Below are 22,352 nucleotides of genomic sequence, written 5' to 3' on the forward strand. Positions count from 1 at the left end.
CCTTTTGGGACCAGAGCCATCTGCAGGGTTTGGGGCCACGGGGACAGCTGTGCCGGGGGTCTCACACCCACAGGACCACGGGGACAGCGCGTGGCTGCGCCCTACCCATGTCACAGAGTCACGGAGCTGCTCTGGGCGCAGGGCTTTGGGGCCGTGGCCGTTTTGGGAACCCCACTCCGCGCCGGGACAGCAGGCAGGCAGCATCATATCAGAAAAATAAGATATTTTTTTTATTTTCCAAGCGGCTGCGTGTGCACACAGAGCGCCCGCGGGGCCGCGCCGCCGTCCCCCTCTCCCCGAGCGCGTCGCCACCACCATCCATCCGCACGCGGGCTGCTCGTTGAGCCGGGTCCCCCCCCCTTTTTTCCTTTAACCCCAGGGGTTTTGGGACCAACCCCCCCCCAACAAGTTCTCTCCCGGCCACGGTGCCGGTGCCGGTGCCGGCGTCGGTGCGGTGCCAGCCCGCGGCCCCGCCGGGCTCCGTCGCCTCCCTTCCCCGCTGCGGTCTTTTGGGGGCTGGCTGTGCCACCGCTGTCTCCGGTGGGGTGCCCGCGGCCCCGGTTCATCTCCGTGCCACCCGCAGCGGGGGCACCCCCCGCACCTTCAGGCAGTTGCCCCCGAGGTCCCTGCGGCCGCCCTGCGGAGAGAGGAGGGGAGAGCTGCGGGGCGCCGGGGCAGCGGGGTGCCCGGGGGTCCCTGGGGAGGGGGGATTTAGGGGAGAGGGGGGGGTGCACGGCTCCGGGGGAAGGGGGTGTATTGTGGAGGAACCGTGCTGAAGTGTTTGGGGGGGGGGAACCGTGCCAAAGAATTTGGGGAGGAACCGTGCCAAAACGCTGCCTGGGATGGACGCGGGTGGACGGACGGACGGACGGACGGACGTGGTGGTGCCCCGTGAGCGGCTGTGGGGTGGGAGCGGGGTCGGGGTCCCAGGAAGGTCCCCACGTCCCCATCACCCACAGGGACACGGCCCCAAAGGGGTGAGGGTTTGGCCCCAGCCAGCTTGACCGGCACAGACCAGCATGGCCCAGTATCACCCAGTACCGCCCAGTAGCCCCCAGCACAGCTCAGTATCCCCCAGCACGGCCCAGTGTCACCCAGCACGGCCCAGTGTCACCCAGTTCCGCCCAGTATCCCCCAGCACAACTCAGTAGACCCCAGCATATCCCAGTGTCACCCAGCACATCCCAGTATCCCCCAGTATGGCCCAGTATCCCCCAGCACGACCCATCAAAGCCCAGTATGGCCCCAGCACGGCTCAGCCCAGCACCACCCAGCATGGCCCAGCCCAGTTCCAGCCCAGCCCAACCCATTTCCAGCCCAGCCCAGTACAGCCCATTCCCAGCCCAGTACAGCCCATTCCCTGCCCAGTACAGCCCATTCCCAGCCCATTTCCAGCCCTGCCCCAGCGCCAGGAGGTGCAGAGCGGGGGGACCTTGGGGACCCTCGGTGACCTTGTCCCCAAGGTCCTGGGTGCCACCAGAGCTCCCGGCCCCTGCAGGGGGTCCCAGGACAGCGGGGGGACACCCAGGACGGGCTGGGGGGGCTGCGGGGTCCAGCCAAATGAGGGGGGGTGAGGGGAAAGGGCACAATAATTAAAAAGGGAGCAGCAGAAAACGAAAGAGCCCCGACGGCCGCTGCTCCGGGTGACCCGAGGGGACAACAAGGGTCCCGTGGGAACGGTGACAGGTCCATGGCCCCTGCCCCGGGGCTCAGCACCCCCCCCACACTGCCTGGGGGTGTCCTGGGGGCTATGGGGGGGCACCAGCCCCGTGCCCTGCAGCAGGGGAATGGTGTGGGTGGCAGGATGGGCTCTGCGTGGGGACGGTGCCCGCACCCATGGGTGCCGGCTGGGGACAGCACCGGGGTCACCCTGCAGCCCCCGGCCCCGCGCTGCTGTGCTCATGGGGGGGGCACCGAGACCCCTGCAGGGGCGTTCAGGGCGCCCTGAGCTCTGCTCCATCACCGCTCCGGGCTGCTGCCGTGACCAGGAGGGGCTGGAGGGGCGTGGGGATGGGGAAAAAACGGGGATGGGAAAGGGATGGGGTTAAAAAGGGGATGGGGATAAAACGGAGATGGGGATGGGATGGGGATGGGGTTAAAAAGAGGATGGGGAGGAGACAGGGCTGGGGATAAAACGGGGATGGGGAGGAGATGGGGACGGGGATAAAACGGGGATGGGGATGGGGAGGGGATGGAGATGGGGTTGAAAAGAGGATGGGGAGGAGATGGGGATGGGGATTAAATGAGGATGGGGACGGGGATAAAAAGGGGATGGGAATAAATAAAACGGGGACAGGGCCAGGGATGAGACGGGGATGGGGACTGGGATAAAACAGGGATGGGGACGGGGCTGAGCCGGGCACAGCCCTCCAGCTCCGCGCTCCCTCCCATCCCCATCCCATCTGATCCCACCCCATCCCATCCCACCCCATCCTCGTGCCCCCAGCCCCGGGGTGACTTGAACCCCCCGAGACCCCGCGGCCGGGCCTGGAGGTGTGGGAGCAGCCCGGCCCTCTGACGCCAGCGGGAGCTGTGGGCGTGCGGCCCCGAGCACGATTTGGCCGCGAGCTCCGGCGGGGGCTGGAGAACCGGAGCCCGGCGACGCGCCGAGCCTCCCTCCCTCTCCCTCTCCCTCCTCTCCCTCTCAGCCCCACGAGGAGCTGCGGATATCCCCGACCCCTTTTTGGGGAGGGGGCCGTGCCGAGCCCCCTGAAACCCCTCCCCAGCTCACCCCTTTGCGCTGGTTGCTGAGGCAGAAGGTGCAGATGCTGCGGGGCTGCTTGCTCTCCAGCTCGCCCTTGGCGCCGTAGATGGCGCTGAAGCAGGGCTGCCCGTCCTCGCAGCCCTCGCCCAGCAGCAGCACGTTGGCCAGGTGCGAGATGTAGCTGGAGGCCAGGCGCAGGGTCTCGATTTTGGACAGCTTGCGGTCCACGGGCTCGGTGGGGATGAGGGTGCGCAGGGCGGTGAAGGCCGTGTTGACGCTTTGGGTCCGGTCCCGCTCGCGGGCGTTGGCCGCCTGCCTCTGCTTCACCATCACCACCGGCCCCGCTTTGCGGGCCACTTTGCGCCGCGCCTCCACGGCCTCGTAGCACCCCAGCGACTGCTCCGAGGCGTCGCTCTCGCTGCGGTTCTCCTCGTCCTCCGACAGCATGCCCAGGTCCGGGTAGAGCACGCGGGCGGCCACGGGGCGCAGCATGGTGAAAGCCATGGCCGGTGCCCCCCTCCCCGTCGGGGGCAGCCCCCGATGCCGCGGGGAGCCCTCGTCCCCCGCCGCCGCCGGCACGGCCGCCTCTCCGCCAGCTGCTGCGTCCGAGCGGGGCTGGGACGGCCGGCCGCGGGGGGAACCAGCTTTTATATGGCCGGGGAGGGGCTGCGGATGGAGCCCACCCCCAGCCAGCCCCCAGCAGGACCAGGCAGGAGGCCAGCGTCCTCCTCGCCCCGGCTGGCCGGAGCCAAGCGTTGGCCGTGGCCACTGCGCCCTGGCCCCGCTCCGTCTCGCCGCGGTGCCACGCTCCCGGTTGTGCCGTGGGGGGCACCGGACCCCGAGCCCGGCCCCCCCTGGGGGTCTGCGGGGCGATGCCTTGCTCAGGGTCCCCCCCCCGGTCCTTGCTGTCCCCTTGCCAGCAGCGGGTCCTGCAGGGCATGGGAGCTGGGATGGGGCTCAACCGGGAGGCCCCTGGAGGATTGGCAGCGGGTTCCTTCACCGGGGGGGACATCAGCCAGCGGGGGGCACGGCCCACGGGGACAGTTTTGTGCCCTGGGGATGTGAGGTGAGGCCGAGCCCCGCAGCCCCTCGCCCTCTGTGTCCCCAGGGCTGGCACCGTGTGTCCAGAGAGGGACAGGGACGAGGTCCCCTTGGACCCCACACCCTGCCAGGGGCACGGGCAGCGGAGCGTTTCGTCCTGTTGGCTCTGGGAAAACCAAGTCCTGAGCTCCGGGGGGGGGCAGCAGGAGGGGGGAGGCAAAAGGGGAGAAGGACCCGGCCCCGGGCAAATGGCCCTGGGCTGCTGGGGACGTGGCTGCAGGAGCTGCTGGGCTGGGACCGGGGCCGGTGGTGGCCGTGCTCCCCATCTGGCCACCAGCCCCACGGAGGAATGAGGCAAAAAGGGGGAACTCCGGGAGCTGCTGGGGGCTGGGGGCACAGAGGGCAGGCTGCAAATACCCAGGGAGAGAGGGAATGGGGGGGGGGGTCCTGGCACCCAGAGCCCCACGGCCAAAGCCCTGTGGATCAGGAGCAGAGCTCGTGGGGCAGCAGGGTCCCCTCTGGGCTGTCCCCACGCGTTTTGGGGCTGTGCCGGGGGGCCTGCGCTGTGTGTCCCCCCCCCATGGCAGCAAACGGCCCCTCTGCCCCCCGCGGGGTGCGGGCAGCCCCTCGCCGTGGGGCCCCAGCCCTGTTTTCCTTCACCATTTGTCCGCCTGCGCAGAGCCTGTAAATCACACTGCGGGGGGGGCGAGGGCCACATCGGGGGGCTGGGAGGGCTGGGGGGGGGGCGTGCAGCCTGCTTTGGGTTTCTGTGGGGGCATGGGGACATTGCCCTTGCCGGCTCCATGCCCTACAGCCCCTCACGGGGCATGGGGAGCGGGCAGGTGCCTGCACGGGGCAGGGAGACTGGGGTGGATGGATCGGGGGGGGGGCTGCTAATGATCCCTGGGGGCTGCAACGGGGGGACACAGCTCTGGCTGCAGCTCCTCTTGAGCAGAGCAGGGAGAGAAAGACCCCACAGACCCCGCAGGAGCCCCCATCTCCATGCCCACCTCCCCCCCCCCCAAAACGGGCGCCCTGCCTGCACCCCGCTGGGTGTGAGCTGGGGCCCCCCCGCCCCGGCCCTGACAGCGCCAAGACAGATGGCAGGGGCTGTGTACTCAGGTGCTGCCGCCCACACATGGCCACCAGCTGACGGGGTGGGGGGGGGGGGACAGCAGGGGAGGGGACCCCGAGCCCCCCAACCCCACCGGGTGCCCCCGGGGGCACGGCCACGCGCGGGGTGCCGGTGGCCGGCAGCGGCCTCGGCGGATGGGGCACGTGGGGACACGGGGAGGGAGGGAGCAAAAGGCTTTGGGGCGGCTCCGTGTGCGTTAGGGGCAGTGTGTGAGCGTGCACGAGTGTGCACGAGTGTGCACGAGTGCGTGTGAGTGTGCACGGCACGGGTGAGTGGCTGTACACGAGTGTGTGCGCGCGCACAATGGTGCATGGATGTGTGCGCACGGGTATGTGAGCACGTGCCCCCGTGTGTGTGTGCACTTACACGCCACGTGTGCGTGCGTGTGCACGGCTGTGGGTGTGCACAGCACCCGCCCGCAGCCCCACGCACGTTTCCGAGCCCCGCAGCCCCCAGGTTGATGGTTTTGGGGTGTCCCAAAAGGCCCGGGGGGCCGGCAGCCCCATGCGCTCGCTGGGAAGTGCCCCCTGCCCTCCCGCTCTGGGGAGTGTTTATCCGGGAGGTGATAGTTAAGTGTAGGAAAATAAACAGGGAGCAGATGGCACGGGGGGCCGGGGCTGCCCCCCGCCCCACCGGGCTGCTCCAGCCCTGCTGGGAAAACACCGCTGCCGGCGAGGCAAATGGATTCCAGACCCTGCGGCCGCGCCGAGCATGTGGCTGCCAGGACGCTGTGCCTGGCCCTGCTGAGACACATTAGGGCTGGAGGAGCTGCAGCCAACCTGCCCCATCCCACCCCAAACCTCCCCATCCCACCCCAAAGCTCCCCATCCCATCCCCAACCTGCCCCATCCCACCCCAAACCTCCCCATCCCATCCCATCCCATCCCATCCCATCCCATCCCATCCCATCCCATCCCATCCCATCCCATCCCATCCCATCCCATCCCCAGCACCCCGTGAGCCCCCCTGCAGCAGGGGGTGCCCAGGACCGACCCCTCTGCCTGTTCCCGTGCCCCTTTTCCCAATTTTGGGCCGAAACTGGGAAGTTCAGGGCAGCGAGGGCCGGGGTCTCACCAAGGGGACGCTGCCCCTAGTTGTGAACCTCAGCGGGTGAATCCGTGGGTCCTCGGAGACCCCATGGGTGGGGAAGGACAGCGGAGCGGCTGCGTGGTGCTGGGCCCTCGGCTTGCCCAGCAGGATGGGGTTTGAGAAACCCTTTGAAATGGAGCAAGGGTTCCCTGCAGGAGTTGCCCTGAGCGACTGGGAGGGGGACACCAGGATGGGGACATGGGGATGGAGACACAGGGATGGGGACACTGGGATGGGGATACGGAGATGGGAACACTGGGATGGGAACAGCGGGATGGGGACAGTGGGATGGGGACAGTGGGATGGGGACACCGGGATGGGGACACAGGGATGGGGACAGTGGGATGGGGACATGGGGATGGGGACACGGGGATGGGGCTGCTGCTGGTGGCAGCGGTTCCCAGCAGGTCCCCAAGCCGGTGGCCGTGCCCGGGGCAGCACGGGGTGCCCTGTCCCTCACCCGCCCTACGGGGCCGTACCTGCGGGCCGGTCTGGAAGGCATTACACGGCTGTCGTGCGGGGAAGTCTGTCCCAGTTCCGGAGCCGGGACCCTCCCCAGCATGGCCCAGAGCCGGAGCGGGAGGGAGGGAGCCCACAAAGCGCCTTTGTTCCTGCCCTGGAACGAATGGATTGGAGGCAGCCGGGATCGGCTGTCAGCCGGCGACACCGGAGCCCTCCTGGAGGGTCAGGCAGAGGGAAAGGGGGACAGGTGGAGGGACGGACGGACGGACGGACGGACAGACAGGCAGACAGACGGAGCCGCTGCAGGGATGGCAGCCCCAGGGCTGATCCATGCTCCCCGCACCGAGCGGTGCCGCCAGGCGCCCGCTGGCCTGGAGAGGGTCCCGAGGGGGGTTTCCAGCTGGGAGAAGCCCCCGTGGGGTGCAGGATTTTTGTTTTTTTTTTTTGGGGTCGCAGCTCTGCCCCCCACCCCGCTGCCACTTGCGCAGGGCGCAGCTCCTCGTGCCAGGTGAGCAGAGCCCCCACCAGACGCCCCGGGTGCTGGGCGAGGACCCCTCCCCACCCCTCCCCACCCTGGGGGTCCCATTTCAGCGGGCTGGGGACACCCCGTATCCACCTCCTGCGCTACCAACGGAGCTGCCACCTCATCCCTCCCCCCCCCCCTCTGTGATCTAAGGAGAGGAAACTTTTTAGCACGCCACAGTTCTTCGGAGAAATTTATAGCCCATGAGGGAGCCGCAGCCCAGGGCTGCTCTCGGCGCGAGCGCTTGCAGGGCTTCCTCCCGGCGGGGGCGGCTTTGATGCGGCGCATGCAGCGCAGCCGTGCCCCGGACCCCCCCCCAGGACCCGGGCCCTTGCCCTCGTGCAGCCCCCAGCCCACCCTGCCCTTCCTCCCCCGTGCCGCAGGCAGCACCGTGGGGCAGCGCTGCCCTGCCCGTGTCCCCCCCCACCACTGCCAGGCTCATTTTGTGCCCCGGGGGGGGCAGGATCCGGCCATCACGGAGCGTGGCCAAGGGGGCAGAGCGAGGGCAGAGGCATCCGGACGCGGTTCCTGTCCCAGCGCCGCGACTGAGTCACGGCACGGGGGGGTGACTCAGTGGCCTTTCCCCTGCCTGGACCACGGCTCCCAGCTCGGAGGGATGCCGAGGCACCCCGGGGATGCTCAGAGTGGCTCCTCCAGCCTGCTCGGGGGGCGAGGACGTGGCTACAGAACCGACAGCATCCTGGCTCCTGGCTCAGCACCCGTCCCCGTCCCCGTTCCCAAGCCCTCATCTGCCCGCTGTCACCGGTGCCAATCCTGCCCCGTGTCCCCGCTGCCCCGTGCCATCCCATACCTGCTCCTGCCCCCGCTGACCCCCAGCACCATCCCGCAGAGCCACGAGGCTTTGAGCACCTTTATTCCCGGAGCACGAGTGGGGGTCCCCGCAGCGCCGCTCGGAGATGTGCCCCACGGGGAAGGGGGCGCAGGATGCGTCCGAGGATGGGGCAGGCAGATGGGGGGGCAGGCGAGGCGCAGGCTCTTGTGGGGTCAGCCCGGAGCTGTAGGGTGAAGCTTGGGGACGTGGTTTGGCTGTGCTTTGGCACAGCTCGGTCCTGGTTCGGTGATGCCTTGGTTTGGTGAGGTCCTGGTTTGGTGAGGTCCTGGTTTGGTGAGGTCCTGGCTCGGAGCTGTCCTGGTTCGGAGCTGTCCCGGTTTGGAGCTGTCCCGGTTTGGAGCTGTCCTGGCTCGGTGTTGTCCCGTTTCGGTGCTGTCCCGTTTCGGATCTGTCCCGATTCGGAGCTGTCCCGGTTCGGAGCTGTCCCGGTTGCGCCCCTCCCGGCCCCATTCCCGCAGCACAACGCCGCCACCTGCCGGCCGCCCCCCGGAGCCAGGACCCCCCCCGTGCGCCCTACCGGGACTGGGGTGCGCCCACCCCGACCCCATCCCCATCCCACCGCCACCCCATCCCACCCCGACCCCATCCCACCCCCCCCAGCAGGGACAGGACCGGGGATGCTCACCGCGGATCGGACGCGCGGAGGGACCTCGGGGGACCCCCATGGGAAGGGTCCCGGATTTTTGGGGAGGGGGGGGTCCCGTTAGAGCAGCTGTGGTGTGGAGGAGCCCAGGTAGGTGCGGAGGTCGCTGAGGGTGGACGGGATGATCTTGGCGGGGATGGTGTCCCGGTTGAGCTCCCGGTGGGCGGCGTAGCGGTGACACCCCCCGAAGGAGTAGAAATAATCCCCCCCCCGGCTGCCCTTCACCCACAGCACATCGATGGGGGGCACCCGCTCGGGATCCTCCTGGGGATGGGGATGAGGAAGGGGGGGGGATGGACACAGCCCCGTGGCCGTGAGCTTCCCCAGCAGTGCCCCGGCACCTCCGGGAGGGGGTATGGGGAGGGGGGCTCCGTGCGCCCCCCCCCGGGTCTCTCATCCTGCCCACCCCGCTGCCTACCTGCAGGGTCTCCACCAGGCTCCGCACCTTGCCGGGGTCCAGCACGGAGGGGATGGGGCGGATCAGGACCCTCATGGGCACGTTGTGCACCGCCGCGATGTGCTGCGTGTGGATGCTCCCGCTGCCGGTATCGATCCCGGTATCGATCCCGGTCCCGGTCCCGATCCCGGTCCCGGTCCCGGTCCCGGTCTCAGCCATGGTCCCGCTGCCCCCCCCCACCCCGGTGCCGCTCCGCCGCTTCCTGGCCCCGCCGCTCCGCCCCGGCCGCTCCCCTCCGCCCCCCCCCGGGGTTTTGCAGAGTCACCGTGAAGCGGCAGCACCGGGAGCACCGGGGGCACCGGGGGCACCGACCCCCCCCGGCTGCTGGTCCTGCTGGGGTCCCATCCCCTGTCTGCGCCCCCCCCCCGGCACCTCCAAATGACCCGAGCTGGACGCCCCCCCCCCAGGATCTCCAGGTCCTGCTCCCGGCTACGACGTCTGAGGGTGTTTTTGGGGGGGTTCTGCAGCCCTGCGCCCCCCCCAGGGGGGTGAGACCTCAGGTTCCCCCCAGTTTTGCAGCCCCTGCCCAGCTCCTGGGGGGCACCGGCCCCAGAAATGGCAGCACCAACTGGAGGGGGGGGTCTCCTGCCCACTGGGGGGGGGGCTGCTGGTGATGGGGAAGGGTTTGAGGGGCTCTGGGGGGGCCTTTCACTGCTTGGGTGCTGCTGGGGTTCCCCCCAGGACTGACCCCAGCCCTCTGCTTTCTGCTGCTCCTCCCCAGCCGGGTGCTGTCGGCTGCCCTGGGGGCGCACCTCGACCCCCCCCCAGCTCCCCTGCCGCCCCCCAGCCCCGTACAGACGGCCTGAAACACCCCTGGTAGTGGCAGAAATCCCTTTTTTATCCCTGAATTGCATTACAAGTAACACCGCGGGCGGCTGGAGCTCGGTCGGGCTCGTCTCGCCGCGGCCGCCCGAATCCAAAAACCGGGCAGAAAACAAAAAAAAATTTTAAAAATTAAAAAAAAAAAAAAAAAATCGATCATGCACGGAAAAATTATTGCTGTGGTGTCCGCTATGTACACACCGGGGACGGGCGGCGCCACCCCAGGGGGGGGAAACCACGAAACGATGTCCCCCTGCGTGGGACGCGGCGCGTGGCCACCGTGCCCGCGGGGTGGCCACCACGGTGCCCTCGGGACCCGCGGCCACGGTGAGAGGAAGACTACGTGGGGAGGAAGACGGCGTGGGGGGCACGCGAGGTCCGGGCTGAACCCCCAAGGTGTCGGGGGCCAGCAGGGGCTGGGGGGGGGGCCGTGGCAGCTTGTGGCCCGAGGTAGGAAGAGGCTCGCTGCGGGGCCGGGGGGGTCCGCGGGGAGGTTGCATAGAATGGCTGGGGTGCCCCCACCGGGACCCCGTGGCTCCGAGGAAGACGAAGGAGAGCGGTTTTGGCCTCGCTGGGGGGCTTGTGGGGTGTAGAGGGGGGGCTGCTCGGCCTCCTGGCGTCGCCCCCGCCTCCATGCCCGCTTTTCGGTGGCTCTCGGGGTCCCGTCCCCGTCCTTGTCCCCGCAGCTCTGTCCCGGGCACGGGGGCGCTGCTGCCTCCTGCGAGCCGTGCGGGAGGGCCGGCGGCCCCCCCCCCCCTCCAGTCTTGGCAAATAAATAGTGAAAAGGGTAAGTAATAAATAATATAAATAAGAAGAGCGATTAAATAGACTCACCCGGGCTCTGCGGCACCACCGACCCGCTCCTCCTGGGGGGCTGGGGGCTGGCCAGGGGGGGCCAGCAGCAGCCCCAGAAGGGGTTGGGGGGGGTGTGGAGCCGCGATTCGGGTGCGGGTCCTGCCCCGGGGCTGCTCCCATGAGGGTGGGGGGACGGCAGGGGCCTGGGCTGCGGGTCCCAGGCTCGGAGGCAGGTGTCCGTCTGTCCTGCCGAGCCATCGGTCCTGGCTTTTCGGCCCACGGTCCCATCCCTGGTATGGACCAGGGGAGTTTTTTGCTCCTGGGGGGGCGTGGGGGGGGGAGCAGCGAGCGTCTTTCCTCCCCGGCGCTTCCCGGGAGGAGGAGAAGCAGCAGCTCTAAATAAATAATAGTAATAAATTAAATAAATAAGCATCAGGAGCTGGGGGGGGGGGGGAGAGGTCTGTGCCGGGGTGGGGGAAGAGGGTCCCGGGCGAGTCCCCACAGAGAGACCTGCCTGGCTGTGGGGCACGGGGCTGGGGGCACGGGGGCACAACCCAGCCCTTCCTGGGGGTGTGGGGGCACCCTTCTCCTGGGGGGGGGGAACTGGGAGCTGGGGGCACGCGTCCTGCAGCCACCAGGCAGCCACAAGGACGGCACAGGGATGGGACGGGATGGGTGTGGGGGTGCTGGGTTCGGGGTGGGGTGTCGGAGGAGGCTAGTTCCCTATTGCACAGCTGTGTTCGGAGCCCTTGAAGCAGGCGGACTCGTAGTGCTTGTTGAGGTACGACTTGAGGGCGAAGGTCTTCTCGCACTGCTTGCACTTGTAGTGCTTGAAGGCGGAGTGGGTCTGCATGTGGGCGCGCAGGTTGGAGCGGTCGGCGAACGCCTTCCCGCAGTGGGAGCAGCCGAAGGGCTTCTCGCCCGTGTGCGAGCGCATGTGGCCCTGCAGCAGCCAGGGCCGGCTGAAAGCCTTGCCGCAGACGTCGCACTTGTGCTTGAGGTTGTGGGTGAGGAGGTGCATGGCCAGGGCGGGCATGGAGACGTACGCCTTGCCGCAGGTCGGGCACTTCCTTGCCATCTTGCTGTCCAGGCTGCGGTGCGTCTGCTTGTGCCGGCTGAGGTTGGAGGAGGTGGCGTAGGTCTTGCCGCACTCGGGGCAGGAGTGGCGGTGGCCGGCGCGCCGCTGGCTCTCGCCGCGCCGCCGCGAGCGCCCGTCGGTGATGAAGAAGGCGTCCATGGAGTAGCTGTCCGTCACCGCCGCCTCCCCGTGGAAGTAGCGGGCCGAGAAGCTGGATTGGGGGCTCTCGGGGTCGCTGTACTCCTCCTGCCCGGGGGCGTAGGCTGGGTCCGGCGGGGGTGCCGCCGGCAGCCCCCGCTTCTTGTCCGAGTCGTAGCTGGAGGGAGCCAGGCAGTGCTGGAGGTACCCTGCGGGGATGACACCACGGGGTCACCGTCCCCCCCCCCCCAGGGACAGGTTCTGCCCCGTGCACCAGCCCCGCTTGGAGCCAAAAACGCCCAACGGGGGTGCAAAATGAGGTGCCCCCCACCAGGTTCCCCCGTCCTCATCTGCACGAGGGCTCAGCCTGGCCTGGCTCAGCCAGCAGGATGGGACCCCGGGGAGGAGGGCTGGTGGGAACTGGGTGCCCTGGGGGGCTGCAGCCCTACACAGCCCCCAGATCCATCAGCCTCTGAGGGCTGTCAGCCCCCATCCACATCATCCCACTGGGGCAGGCAAGCACAAAAGGGCCTGGGGAGGTCACCCCCATCTCCCCCCATCTCCCCCCATCGCCCCCAGGGAACGTGGCACTCGTGGCACCCGGAGGCTGCTGCGCCCTAACCCTGGGCTCCCCCTGGGGACAGGGACCCGCAGTCCGCTCCCAGGGCTGGGGGGGGCTCCGTGTCACCCCGTGTGGCACTGCTGCACGCCTCCGTGCAGGTGACACTTTCCCCGTGCCACAGCAGGCGCCACGTGGATGTCCCCGTCCCTCTGCTGCCAGCACACCGTGGGCACTGCGCCGCGTGCTCCCTGCTGGGCTGGTGGCTAAGGATGGGGGGGGGGGACACAGCTGCCACCCTGGGGTCCCTGTCTTGGTCCTGGCATTGTGTGCAGGGCCAGCTGCAGCCCTGCTGCTGGGGACAGCGGGCTCTGCCACGGGCAGGGGCTTGGTGCCGATGTGTGCCACCAGGGCACCGTGCACGCCCCCCCCTCTGGGACCCTGCAAACCAGTCCCGATCCCGGCCCCCTCGTGCCCGTGGGACCCCCCCATCGCGGCTGGTTTGTCTCCTCGAGGCCGGGGGTCCCTGTGCTGCGGTGGGGAGGGGTCTGTGAGGCAGCCCCCCCCCCCCCCCCCGCCGTGCTGACAGTGCGCTCGCACGGGCTGTGCAGAAAGCGCTCTGCTCAGCAATTTCTCCCGCTGCCTCCGAGCACGCAGCAAGGTTATTTCCAGGAGAGCAGCGTCGGCAGCTTCTGCCCAGCTGCAGCACATCCCTCCCCCCACCGTCTTCGGGCTCCCCACCGGCTGGAGGGGGCTGAGGACCCCCCCCCTTTCTTGGCGAGCATCGCACCCCTGCCCTGGTGGCTGAAGCCTCTTTTTTTGGGGAGCAGCGAGCGGCAGAAAGGGGGGGAGCTCAGCAACCCTGCGTGGCAGGATCAGGCCCATCCGTGCATCCAGAGGGTCCCCGAGCAGTTGGGACCGTCCAGGACATGGCTTGGGATGAAATTCCCTGGTCCCTGCTCCCAGGACAGACCCCGGGGCTGCCCCTCCGGGGGGGCTCTGCCAAGCACCGGTGGCTCCCAGAGCCCTGCCCGGTGTCACCTCGCAGGTCGGGGCTCCGGGGACCCTCTGGGGACTCAGCACCCTTCCTGCCCAGCCCTTCGCACCCCTCCCAGTGTGCTGGGGAGTTTGTGTGTGTGGGGGTGCTGCCCCCTCCCCACACCCCCCCCCTTCCCGCTGTGCGCCCCGGGAGGTGCCAGCCTGCTCCGAGCTCTCCGAGGGGCTGGGGGCACCGCGGCGAACAATGAAAGCCGCAGGCAGGGCGAGCAGCCTGCTCCCGGCCCCTGCCCACCCCCGGCTGCTTTGTGGCCCCCCCCTCCAAAAAAAAAAAAAATAACTTGAGGTGCGAAGGAACCAGCCCCACACCCCCCCAAATTTGGGGGAGCCGGGTCCGGCCAGGGGTGCCCCCCACGGTGCCGCTGTCACCGAGGGGACGCGTCCCCAAGGACCAACTTGGGCTGGGTGACCCCCGGCTGGGGCTGGGGGGGGGGGCACAAACCCATCAGGGCCGAGCCCCCCCGATGCTGTCACACTGCCCCCTGCCCCCCCCCGACCCCCTCCCGCCTCCCACCCTCGGCACACAGCGGGGGGACCCCCTCCCCTCACGCCCCCCTCGCCCTGCCCTTGCCGCGCGTCCCCGCGCCCCGGAGCCCCCCAAAACCACCCCAGGCACCCCCCGACTCCCCCCTTCTCGCCTTCCCCTCTGCCTCACACAATAGCACGGGGAAGGGGTGTGTGTGGGGGGGCAAGCCCCGGAGCCCCCCCCCGCCCTCCCCCCGGCCCCCGCACTCACCATCACCGGCGGCGGGGCCGGGCAGCGCGTAGGGGGGCTCCAGGGGGGCGTAGGGGGGCGCGGGGACCCCGGCGACGGGGAAGGCGTCCGCCTTCAGCTTCTTCACCAGGAAGGAGCGGGGCATGGCGGGGCCGGGCCGGGAGCCTTCAGCACCGGACAGCACCGGGAACCGGCACCGGGAACCGGGGGGGGGTCGGGGGAGAGGTGGGGGGGGGGGGGGGGCTCCGTGCGCCCCGCTCCGGGCCGGGCGTGCGGGAGGAGAGGAGCGGGGAACCGAGTGCGAGGGGAGGGCGGCGAGAGGAGGAGGAGGAGGAGGAGGAGGAGGAGGAGGAGGAGGAGGAGGAGGAGGAGGAGGAGGAGGAGGAGGGGGAGGAAGGCAGGCAGCGGGGGGGGGTGGGTGGGGAGGGGGCCGCTCCGCCCGGCCGCGCCCCGAGCCCCTCCGAGCGCCCCCCCCTACCCACACGGGAGCGCCGGGCGCTGTGGCACCAAAGTGGGGGGGGGGGGATACGAGGAAAGGGGGGGGGTCCCCGGTCCCCGCCTCCCCCCGCCGCGGACAATGGGGACACGCGGGGCCGTGGGGGGGGGGGGGCGGGGGGCGGCTGCCTCCTGCCGCCTTTGTCTCCCCGCCGCCAGCCCCCGGGGCTTGCAAAGGACACGGGTTGGAGAGGGAGGGGGGGGATGGATGGATGGAGGGATGCGGGGGCGTCCCCGTGGCTGTCCCCGTCCCCGTTCCCTGTCCCGGTTCCCGTCCCCTGTCCCCATCCCCGTTCCCTGCTCCTAACCCTGTTCCCTGTCCCCGTTCCCGTCCCTGTCCCCCGCTGTCCCCTTTCCCCTTTTCCCTCTCCCCTTCCCCCGGTCCCTGTCCCCATTCCCCCCTCCCAGCCCCCCAGTCCCATCTGTCCTGCCCTCACCCCTTTCCCCCGTCCCCATCCCTTTTCCCCATCCTTTTTCCCACCTTCTGCCCCTTTCCCGTGCCCCTGTCCCCATCCCTGTCCCCATTGTCCCCCCCCAAGCCCCCACTCTCTGCGCCCCCCCGGTGCAGGATGAGGCTCTCCATCGGGTGACACGGGGGGACCCTGCTGGAGGGATTCTGCCCCCAAATTGTGCCCCCTCCCCCCCAAGACCACCCTGAGCCCCCCAAGCTCCCCAGTGAGCCCCGGAGCGTGCCCAGGGCTTCTGCACCAGCTGGAGGTGGCCAAGGGGCCACGTCCAGGCCCCGCTGGTGGCCCCCCCGGAGCCCTTTGGTTGGGGACACGGTGTCAGGGGGACAAGAGCCAGCCCCGGGCTCCTTCCCCTGTGCCAGGGGCTGGGTGCAGCTCTCAACCTGCTTTGTGTGGCACCCCATAACCCAGGGCACCCCCTAGCCTGGTATTGCCCCATATGGTGCAGCATCCCATAGCCCAGGGCACCCCATAACCCAAAGCATCCCATAGCCCAGAGCACCCCATAACCTACAGTTTCCCATAGCCAAGGGCACCCCATAGCCCTGGGCACCCCATACCCTGCAGCATCCCATAGACCAGGGCACCCCATAACCCAAAGCATCCCATAGCCCAGGGCACCCCACAGCCCTGGGCACCCCATAACCCACAGCATCCCATATCCCAGAGCAACCCACAACCCTGAGCACCCCATAACCCACATCATCCCATATCCCAGAGCACCCCACAACCCTTATCACCCCGTAACCCGCAGCATCCCATAACCCAACACCTCCAAAGCCGCCCCACTCCCCCCACAGCCCCAGGGCTGTCTCCCCTCGCAGCCTGACCCCATTTGGCCCGGTGGCACAGCGGGTCCGGCTGCACCAAGTCCAAGGTCCCATTTCCCCGAGGCGCAGCCCCGGCCCCGCTGCGCCCCCCCTTTATTTCCCCTTCCTCGCAGGCACGTCTGCAGGACGGGCGATTACTTACGCCCTAGTTGGGCCCGCTGCCCTGCCATTTTTTATATATATATATATATTTTTCTCTCTCTCTCTCCAGGCCGTGGTGTAATAAGGGAGGTAATTAAGTGTAAAAGACTGGGGGGGGGTGGAGGGAGGGCTGGGAGAAACAGGGGGGGGGGTTGGATAGGAACCGGCTCCTTTCAGAGGCAGGGGACTGAGATAATGTATGGTAATAACCCGCAATCAGACCCGCGGAGCTGTGCTAATATTGCTGACTGCAGCACGCCTGGGGCCCCCCCGGCCTGCCCCCGCCACGCTTTTTTTTTTATTTTTTGCTTTTTTTTTTTTTTTTGGGGAGGGGGGGGAGAAGAGCCGAGAAGAAAGGCTCGGGCGCACTCCTGGAGCGCGCCTGGGTGAGGGTTGAAGCCGTCCCTTCCCGAGCAGCTGTATGGAAATAATCCTGCGAGCTCGCGGGGCTGGGGGGGCGACCGATCCCCCGTGGAGATGGGGGGGGGGGAAAAGGATGGAAGGAGGGGGCGGCAGGGGGTCCGATGGGCGAGGGTCTCTGGGGGGTCCTGGTTGTGGGGTTGGGCTCCCCAGGAGCATCCCCAGGGGTGTGCGGGGTGCAGGGAGGGGGCTGGACCCCCCCACCCCGTCAGCTCCTTGCAGGGGCTGTGGGATGCACCCAGCTCCCAGGACGGGACGAGCCCCCCCCTCCCCGCAGTGCCCCCACAGCTCCTGCTGCTCCTCAGCCCCCTCCTCTCTCCCCTCACACCCCCTCTCCATACCCACGGGGCCGGATCCTGATGGACACCCGGAGCTGGGAAGGGGGCTGCGGGACCCCCCCTCGCCCCCCCGGGCTTATCAATTATCAATTCCAGCCTCGTCCTTCTCGCAGCCGGGGCCGGGAGCTGGGATCTGCATGGTTAAGGCACAGCGGAGCGGGGGTCCCGAGGGGAGCAGATTGCCAGACAAAGAGCCGGGGACAAAGGCCCGGCTGCCTCGTGCCCCGGGGAAGGGGCGCACGCGCGTGCGGCGACCGGGTGCCGCCTGGTGTCCCCCCCCCAACCCCCTTCCTCGGTGCCCCCCTCCCGGTTTCCCCCGTTAACGGGGTCTGGGTGCAGCCGGGCACCGGGTGGCACGGCCCTGGCGTGGGTCCCCGGCTGTCCAGCTCATCCCGACCTGCTTTGGTGTCCCCCGGTGCTATAAAAGCTGCTGTCTGCCCCCCCCCCCAACAGCAAATCTCCTGGTCTCTATATCCCCGGGGTGGGGGGCACATTTATCCCTGCTCTCCTCAGCCCTCTGCAGCCCCCCCTTCATGGGAATGGGGACGGGAATACTGCTGGGGGACAGGGCTGATGGCACAAAGGGTGCACGGGTGGGGACACCCTGGGGGGGGGCACCGTGCCAAACACCACCCAGACCCCCCAGGGAAGGGACGAGCGGTGACCCCAGCACCGCTTCGCACCCAACACCCCCATGCTGATTTAGGGGAGTGCCTGGGGGGGGTGAGGGGGAGGTGGCACAGCACCCAGGGGCGCAGGGTCCCGGTGCCGGGTGGGGAGGGAGGCGGCGGGGGGGTGGGCGCGGAGACCGAAGTAAGTGCTGAGCAATCTCCTTCTATTTGAACCCGGGCGCTCAGGCCGGGCACCGCAGGCTGCAGTAGTCGGCGGAGGTGAAGAACCCGTAGATGTTGACGAGGGGGAACATGAGCAGGGCGCCCAGCAGGGACCCCAGCTGCTCCACCGCCCCGTACCACACCAGCGCGCTGTGGCTGCGGCTCCGCAGGATCACCCCGGCCATCACCTTCACGTAGGACAGCGTCCCGGTGAACAGCACCCACGAGAGGACCTGGAGGCGCAGGGGAGAAGCGGTCAAGCGGGGCCGCGGGGGTTATGGGGTGGGGTGACCCCCCCCCCGATTGCTCCCCCAGGGTTGAGGGACCCCCCTCAAGGACTTACGATGACGACGTCGCCCCACTGGGACTGCTGCAGGAGCGGGCAGGGGCTCATGACGGCGATGGCCATGTTGTAGGCACCAAAAGCTGTCCCTGCCAAGGACAGGGCGCCCAGCAGGGCCAGGGACCTGCAAGGGACAGGCGGGTGACACCGGGGAGCGCCAGCCCAGCCCGGGGACGAGGCACCTTTTCTCCCTCAGAACCCCAAAAAGGGGTGGTTTTGGGGGCTCCGTACCCACCTGCCGGGCAGGAACATGGCCACGATGCAGGCGAGGGGGTTGGCCATGGAGCTGAGCGTGGCCGAGAGGTGGTAGGCGGCGTTGCCGTAGGGCAGGCAGGAGTAGGACTGCACCGACGGCAGCACCCCGTTGGTCAGGGAGCTCACCCAGGCGATGAGGAGGTAGATGAAGGCGAGCTTGGCCAGTGGGTGGGACGCCGTCTCCAGGTGGTCCTCCATGGGCCGCTTGGTTTTTTTTGGGCACGGGCAGCCCCCGCCTCGCCCCGAGCCGGCTCCGTCCTCGGGGATGCGGTCGAAGGAACTGAGGATGATGGTGCTGGGGAAGAGCTGCTGCTGAGACAGCTCCCACACCTTAGGCTGCCTGGCGAGGAAGAAGAAGGCCACCAGGCAGGCCACCATCATCCCAGTCATGAGGAGGAAGAAGAGGAGGGTGGAGAAGTTGGCTGGAAGGTAGCGAGTCTCCATCTGGAAGACGAGGCTCTCCTCCGTCGTGTTGCCGGAGGTGATGTTGACCAGGCGGGTGACGTTGACGCAGCTGGAGATGCCGGAGCCCTGTCCCAGGGCGATGAGAGCGGGGATCAGCCCGCTGAGCCCTTCCCCGATGAAGAAGGTGGTGAGGTACTGGGGCTCCAGCTGCATCATGAAGGGCAGGAATGTGACGGAGGAGGTGCAGTCCACCAGGGCCAGGAAGAAGGTGAGGACGAGGAAGGCGGTGCTGTGGGGCGTCCCCGCGATGGGGGACGTCTGGTTCCAGAGGAAGGCCAGCAGCAGGCAGGCCACCACGCCCAGGGACACCACCACGTAGATGACGGCCACCTCCTTCAGCAGGCCGGGCCAGAAGCGGTGCATGAGGGTGACGAAGAGCGGCCCCACGTTGGCCATCTGGATGATGATGGTGATGTAGGAGGGCAGGTCCCACTGCTCCGGCAGCACCCTCACCAGCAGCGGCAGCTCGACCCACAGCCCGTTGATGGCCACCCAGGAGCCCGTGCCAAAAACGCAGGCCAGGAGGTGGGTGAGCAGCGCCATGGCTCAGCCCCCGGCGCCCCCCACTCCAGGGCGATGCCGCCGTGCTGTGGGGAGAGGCTGGGCTCAGCGACACGGCTCAGCAACCCCCCGGGACCCCTATCCCTGCCCCCCCTTGCCCGTGTCACCCCCCTGCAGGCGTCCGCAGCCGCTCCTCTTTTATTGCCAGGTGGGCGCGGGACGCGGGGAGCGGCACGGCGCAGCCCGGCACCCCCCTGTCCCGGGGGTGAGACCCCCCCCAGCACCTCGGGACCCCCTCCTGCTGCCCGCAGCTGGTGCCACGGGACCCCCTTTGCCCTGCCTGCGGTACCTGCCCTGCGCTGGGTTGGGCCCCGTTCCGGTGAGCCAAGGCCACGCAGCGCCAGGCACGGAGCCAGGACGGGGACCTGGAAACGTGTTGGACCTGGCCCTGCTTATGGCACAGCCTGGCACGGCACGGCACAGGAGGCACGGGAGGCACGTGGATCTCACCTGGGGGCTGCGGGGCTTGTGCAGCCTCTCCCCTGGGACCCCAGACCTCGTCCTTCCCACCGCATCCGCGGGCAACGCCGAGCGGCGCCCGTCTCCTCCCCGCCGGTGCCGTAGGAGCCCGGCAGGCTCCGGTGGCCGCCGGGGAGAGGGGCCCCACGGCCTCACCTGCAAAACTGGCCCTGGCTCATACCAGCCAAGCTGAGTCAGCCCCACACCTCACCCCCTGCCCAACCCCGGCACCTGCTGCCCTTCCGTGCGCCCAGGTTCCTGCGCCCGCTCCCCACCAGCCTCCCGGAGACGTTGGGGGACCCCCAATATCCGTGCCCCCGAGCCCCCGGGGAGGGCAGGGGGGTGCAGGACGAGCGGCCACAACTTCAGGGCTGAGCCCTGGCGGAAGGATCCTGGTGTCCAGGGGCTGAACCCAGGGCAGGGTAACGGCCCACAAACGGCCTCATCCTGGCCGGGAAGTGTCGGGGACGTTGGGAGGGAGCGGAGGTGAGGAAGAGTCGGGCTCCTGACCTGAGAAGTCCCCGGGGAACCTCCGGGGCACCTCCCCTGGGGAAACTCACTGTGCTTTTTGGGAACCGGAGGCAGCACGCTGGCGGCAGCGAGTCCTTGCTGCCTGCCGGGGGGCCGTGACGTGAGCCGGGCACGTCACTGCCTCCGGATGCAGATGGGTGGCAGCACGGTGTGCTCCTGCTCCTGCTCCTGCTCCCAGTAGGCAGACTCACCCCGGCTCTGGGAGCAGCTGGCGGGGGTCCCGCGGGTCTCCTGCCTCCCGCTCGGCTCCGGCGCTGATTTTTCAGGGCACCTGCCCCAGGTCGGGGGGGCGCAGGAGGTGCCGGGGGGGCTCGCGAGCCATGGGGACGGTCGGTTGCTGGTGCAGGGCGAGGAGAGACACAAAGCAGAGGAAAGGATGAGGGAGAATCGCGGTGGTCCTCGGAGAGATGAGCGCCCGGGGGGGCAGGGGGATCAAATCCCACCCTGCCCACCCACCCCAGGGACCCCTGCCCACCCTGCAGGAATGGGAAGAGCCGGAGGGGGCTGGGGCTCAGGGACCCCTTTCCTTCTCCCCCCATCCAGCACTCGTGGGTCCCCTGGGTCTGCCAGCACAGCCCACGTCCCCTGGGCCACCACGGGACCGGCCACCGGGTCCCACTCACCTCCCTGCCACCGAGCCCAGCTCGCCCCACGCAGCCTCTCGGGGGCCTTTAAGCTCCAAACCCAGCCCCAGTGGCCAAAGTCCAGCTGTGTCCCCTCCTAACCCTGTCCCTACCGGCTCGGGGACAGCCCAGCCCGTGTCCTGTCCCCGTGGGCAGCCGTCCCCTCATGTCCCCACGTGCTGCCAGGACCAGCCCCGTGCTCTCCGCCTGCCCCCCGCGCACCCCGCCTGGTGCCGGTGATTATTCCTGGATGTGTCACACGCTTTGCCCTTGTCCCCAGCTGAATGGTGTCCCACCTATTTCGGGCGTGCAAATGTCACCGAGCGGCGGCTGGGATGGCAGCAGGGCCACGGGCTGTGCCGGGTGGCTCGGGGACACCAAGCATGGCCAGCACAGAGCCATCCCTGTGGGGGTGCGTGGCCGGGATGCGGCCGCCCCACGGGGCGCACGCCACGCGTAAATGCTCCTCTGGCACCTCCACCTCACCCTGGGGACCCTGGGGACCCTGTGGGACGTGACCGGGCGCTCAGCCATGCCACGAGCCGGCGGATGAGACGCTCGCATCACCCAGGAGCTGGAGGGGTGCGGGGGGACAGAAGCCAGCTGGTTTTTTTTGGCAACCTGGCGCTGGCTCGTCCCAGCACCCAGCTCCCCGGGACGCCTCGCTCCAGCTCTTCCCCCAGCACCCACAGGGTGTCGCTGGGCGAGCAGGCTGCAAATACCTTGTGCAATGCCCTGCCTGCCCCCTGCCTGTCCCCTGCCTGTCCCCTGCCTGTCCCTTGCCCGTCCCCTGCCTGCTCTGCCCATGCCCAGCCCCCCTGGGGTCCTCACCAGCCCCTGCACCAGGCTCAATCCTGCCCCTATCATCCCCATGTGGGATCCAGGAGCGGTGGGGGCCCTTTTTTGGGGGGTTCCCGTGGTCTCTGGGCCCCGTTTTGGGGGTGGCAGCTCCAGGATGATGTGCGGGGGCTTGTGCTGGCGCAGCTGAGCCCCCAGCTCCCGGTGGGGCCGGCGATTGTCCTGGGTTAATTCGGCAGCACAAAGGAGCCGCGCAGCCTCCGCCAGCCTTTCCCCAGGGCTAATTGGCTTCGTCGCAGGGGCTCGGGGACGAGGGGGGGGGGGGGCACAAAGGGGGTGACAGGCGTGGGACCGAGCTCCGAGCCTCTCGCCCCAAATCCTGCCGGCACGTGCCGCCTGCCGTGCCTGCTGGGGAGGGGGCTGTGTCCCCCCCGCCCCGTGCCGTGCAGCAGCTGAGCCCCGGCCCCGGCCCCTCTGCACCCCCCCGGCAGATGCGAGCGAAGGCCCCGGAGGCAGATGGCAACATTTGGTCACCGAGACGTCTTCCACGGGACTTCACTGGGCTCGGGCAGGCCCACCGGGAAGCCCCCTCCGGTTCCCCACGTGCCCCCCCATGGGTGAAATGGCACCGGAGGGTGCAGTGGGGTGCCAGGGATGGGGGTGGTGGGGAGGAGCAGCTGGGGAGAGTTGGGGGCCTGTCCTTGAGCCCCCCGCACCCCAGAG

At 69.1% G+C, this 22,352-nt stretch overlaps 5 protein-coding genes across 7 annotated transcripts; all 5 read right to left on the bottom strand.

The window, feature by feature from the left end:
• Nucleotides 1-208: 208 nt before the first annotated feature.
• On the bottom strand, nt 209-4,546 carry TCF15 (transcription factor 15). The gene is made up of 2 exons (XM_084537791.1): nt 2,732-4,546; nt 209-637 (listed from the first exon to the last, which is right to left on the bottom strand). Exons 1-2 carry the CDS (start codon nt 3,206-3,208, stop codon nt 563-565), a joined length of 552 nt encoding a protein of 183 aa, XP_084393917.1. The 5' UTR covers nt 3,209-4,546; the 3' UTR covers nt 209-562.
• Nucleotides 4,547-5,861: 1,315 nt separating this feature from the next.
• Nucleotides 5,862-8,328, bottom strand: LOC311445609 (uncharacterized protein). Its single transcript, XM_084537904.1, has 2 exons — nt 7,766-8,328; nt 5,862-6,585 (listed from the first exon to the last, which is right to left on the bottom strand). The coding sequence occupies exons 1-2, from the start codon at nt 8,255-8,257 to the stop codon at nt 5,971-5,973; spliced, it is 1,107 nt and encodes a 368-aa protein (XP_084394030.1). The 5' UTR covers nt 8,258-8,328; the 3' UTR covers nt 5,862-5,970.
• A 78-nt stretch (nt 8,329-8,406) lies between these two features.
• Nucleotides 8,407-9,096, bottom strand: SRXN1 (sulfiredoxin 1). The gene is made up of 2 exons (XM_084537910.1): nt 8,869-9,096; nt 8,407-8,714 (listed from the first exon to the last, which is right to left on the bottom strand). Exons 1-2 carry the CDS (start codon nt 9,064-9,066, stop codon nt 8,511-8,513), a joined length of 402 nt encoding a protein of 133 aa, XP_084394036.1. The 5' UTR covers nt 9,067-9,096; the 3' UTR covers nt 8,407-8,510.
• A 2,039-nt stretch (nt 9,097-11,135) lies between these two features.
• SCRT2 (scratch family transcriptional repressor 2) lies at nt 11,136-14,215 on the bottom strand (the record flags this gene model as incomplete). Its single annotated transcript, XM_084538048.1, has 2 exons — nt 11,136-11,949; nt 14,092-14,215. 2 exons carry the CDS (start codon nt 14,213-14,215, stop codon nt 11,240-11,242), a joined length of 834 nt encoding a protein of 277 aa, XP_084394174.1. The 3' UTR covers nt 11,136-11,239.
• A 3,364-nt stretch (nt 14,216-17,579) lies between these two features.
• SLC52A3 (solute carrier family 52 member 3) lies at nt 17,580-20,921 on the bottom strand. 3 transcript variants are annotated; one of them, XM_084537646.1, is made up of 5 exons: nt 20,832-20,921; nt 20,400-20,545; nt 18,173-19,244; nt 17,938-18,061; nt 17,580-17,827 (listed from the first exon to the last, which is right to left on the bottom strand). In XM_084537646.1, exons 3-5 carry the CDS (start codon nt 19,198-19,200, stop codon nt 17,615-17,617), a joined length of 1,365 nt encoding a protein of 454 aa, XP_084393772.1. In that variant the 5' UTR covers nt 19,201-19,244; nt 20,400-20,545; nt 20,832-20,921; the 3' UTR covers nt 17,580-17,614. The 3 variants fall into 3 exon arrangements, with proteins under 3 accessions (XP_084393772.1, XP_084393771.1, XP_084393773.1); XM_084537645.1 differs by lacking the exons at nt 20,400-20,545; nt 20,832-20,921 and adding an exon at nt 20,238-20,385; XM_084537647.1 differs by lacking the exons at nt 20,400-20,545; nt 20,832-20,921 and adding an exon at nt 20,188-20,310.
• Nucleotides 20,922-22,352: the final 1,431 nt, after the last annotated feature.

Source organism: Aythya ferina (genome assembly GCF_964211825.1).
Source record: "Aythya ferina genome assembly, chromosome: 16".
Classification (NCBI taxonomy): domain Eukaryota; kingdom Metazoa; phylum Chordata; class Aves; order Anseriformes; family Anatidae; genus Aythya; species Aythya ferina.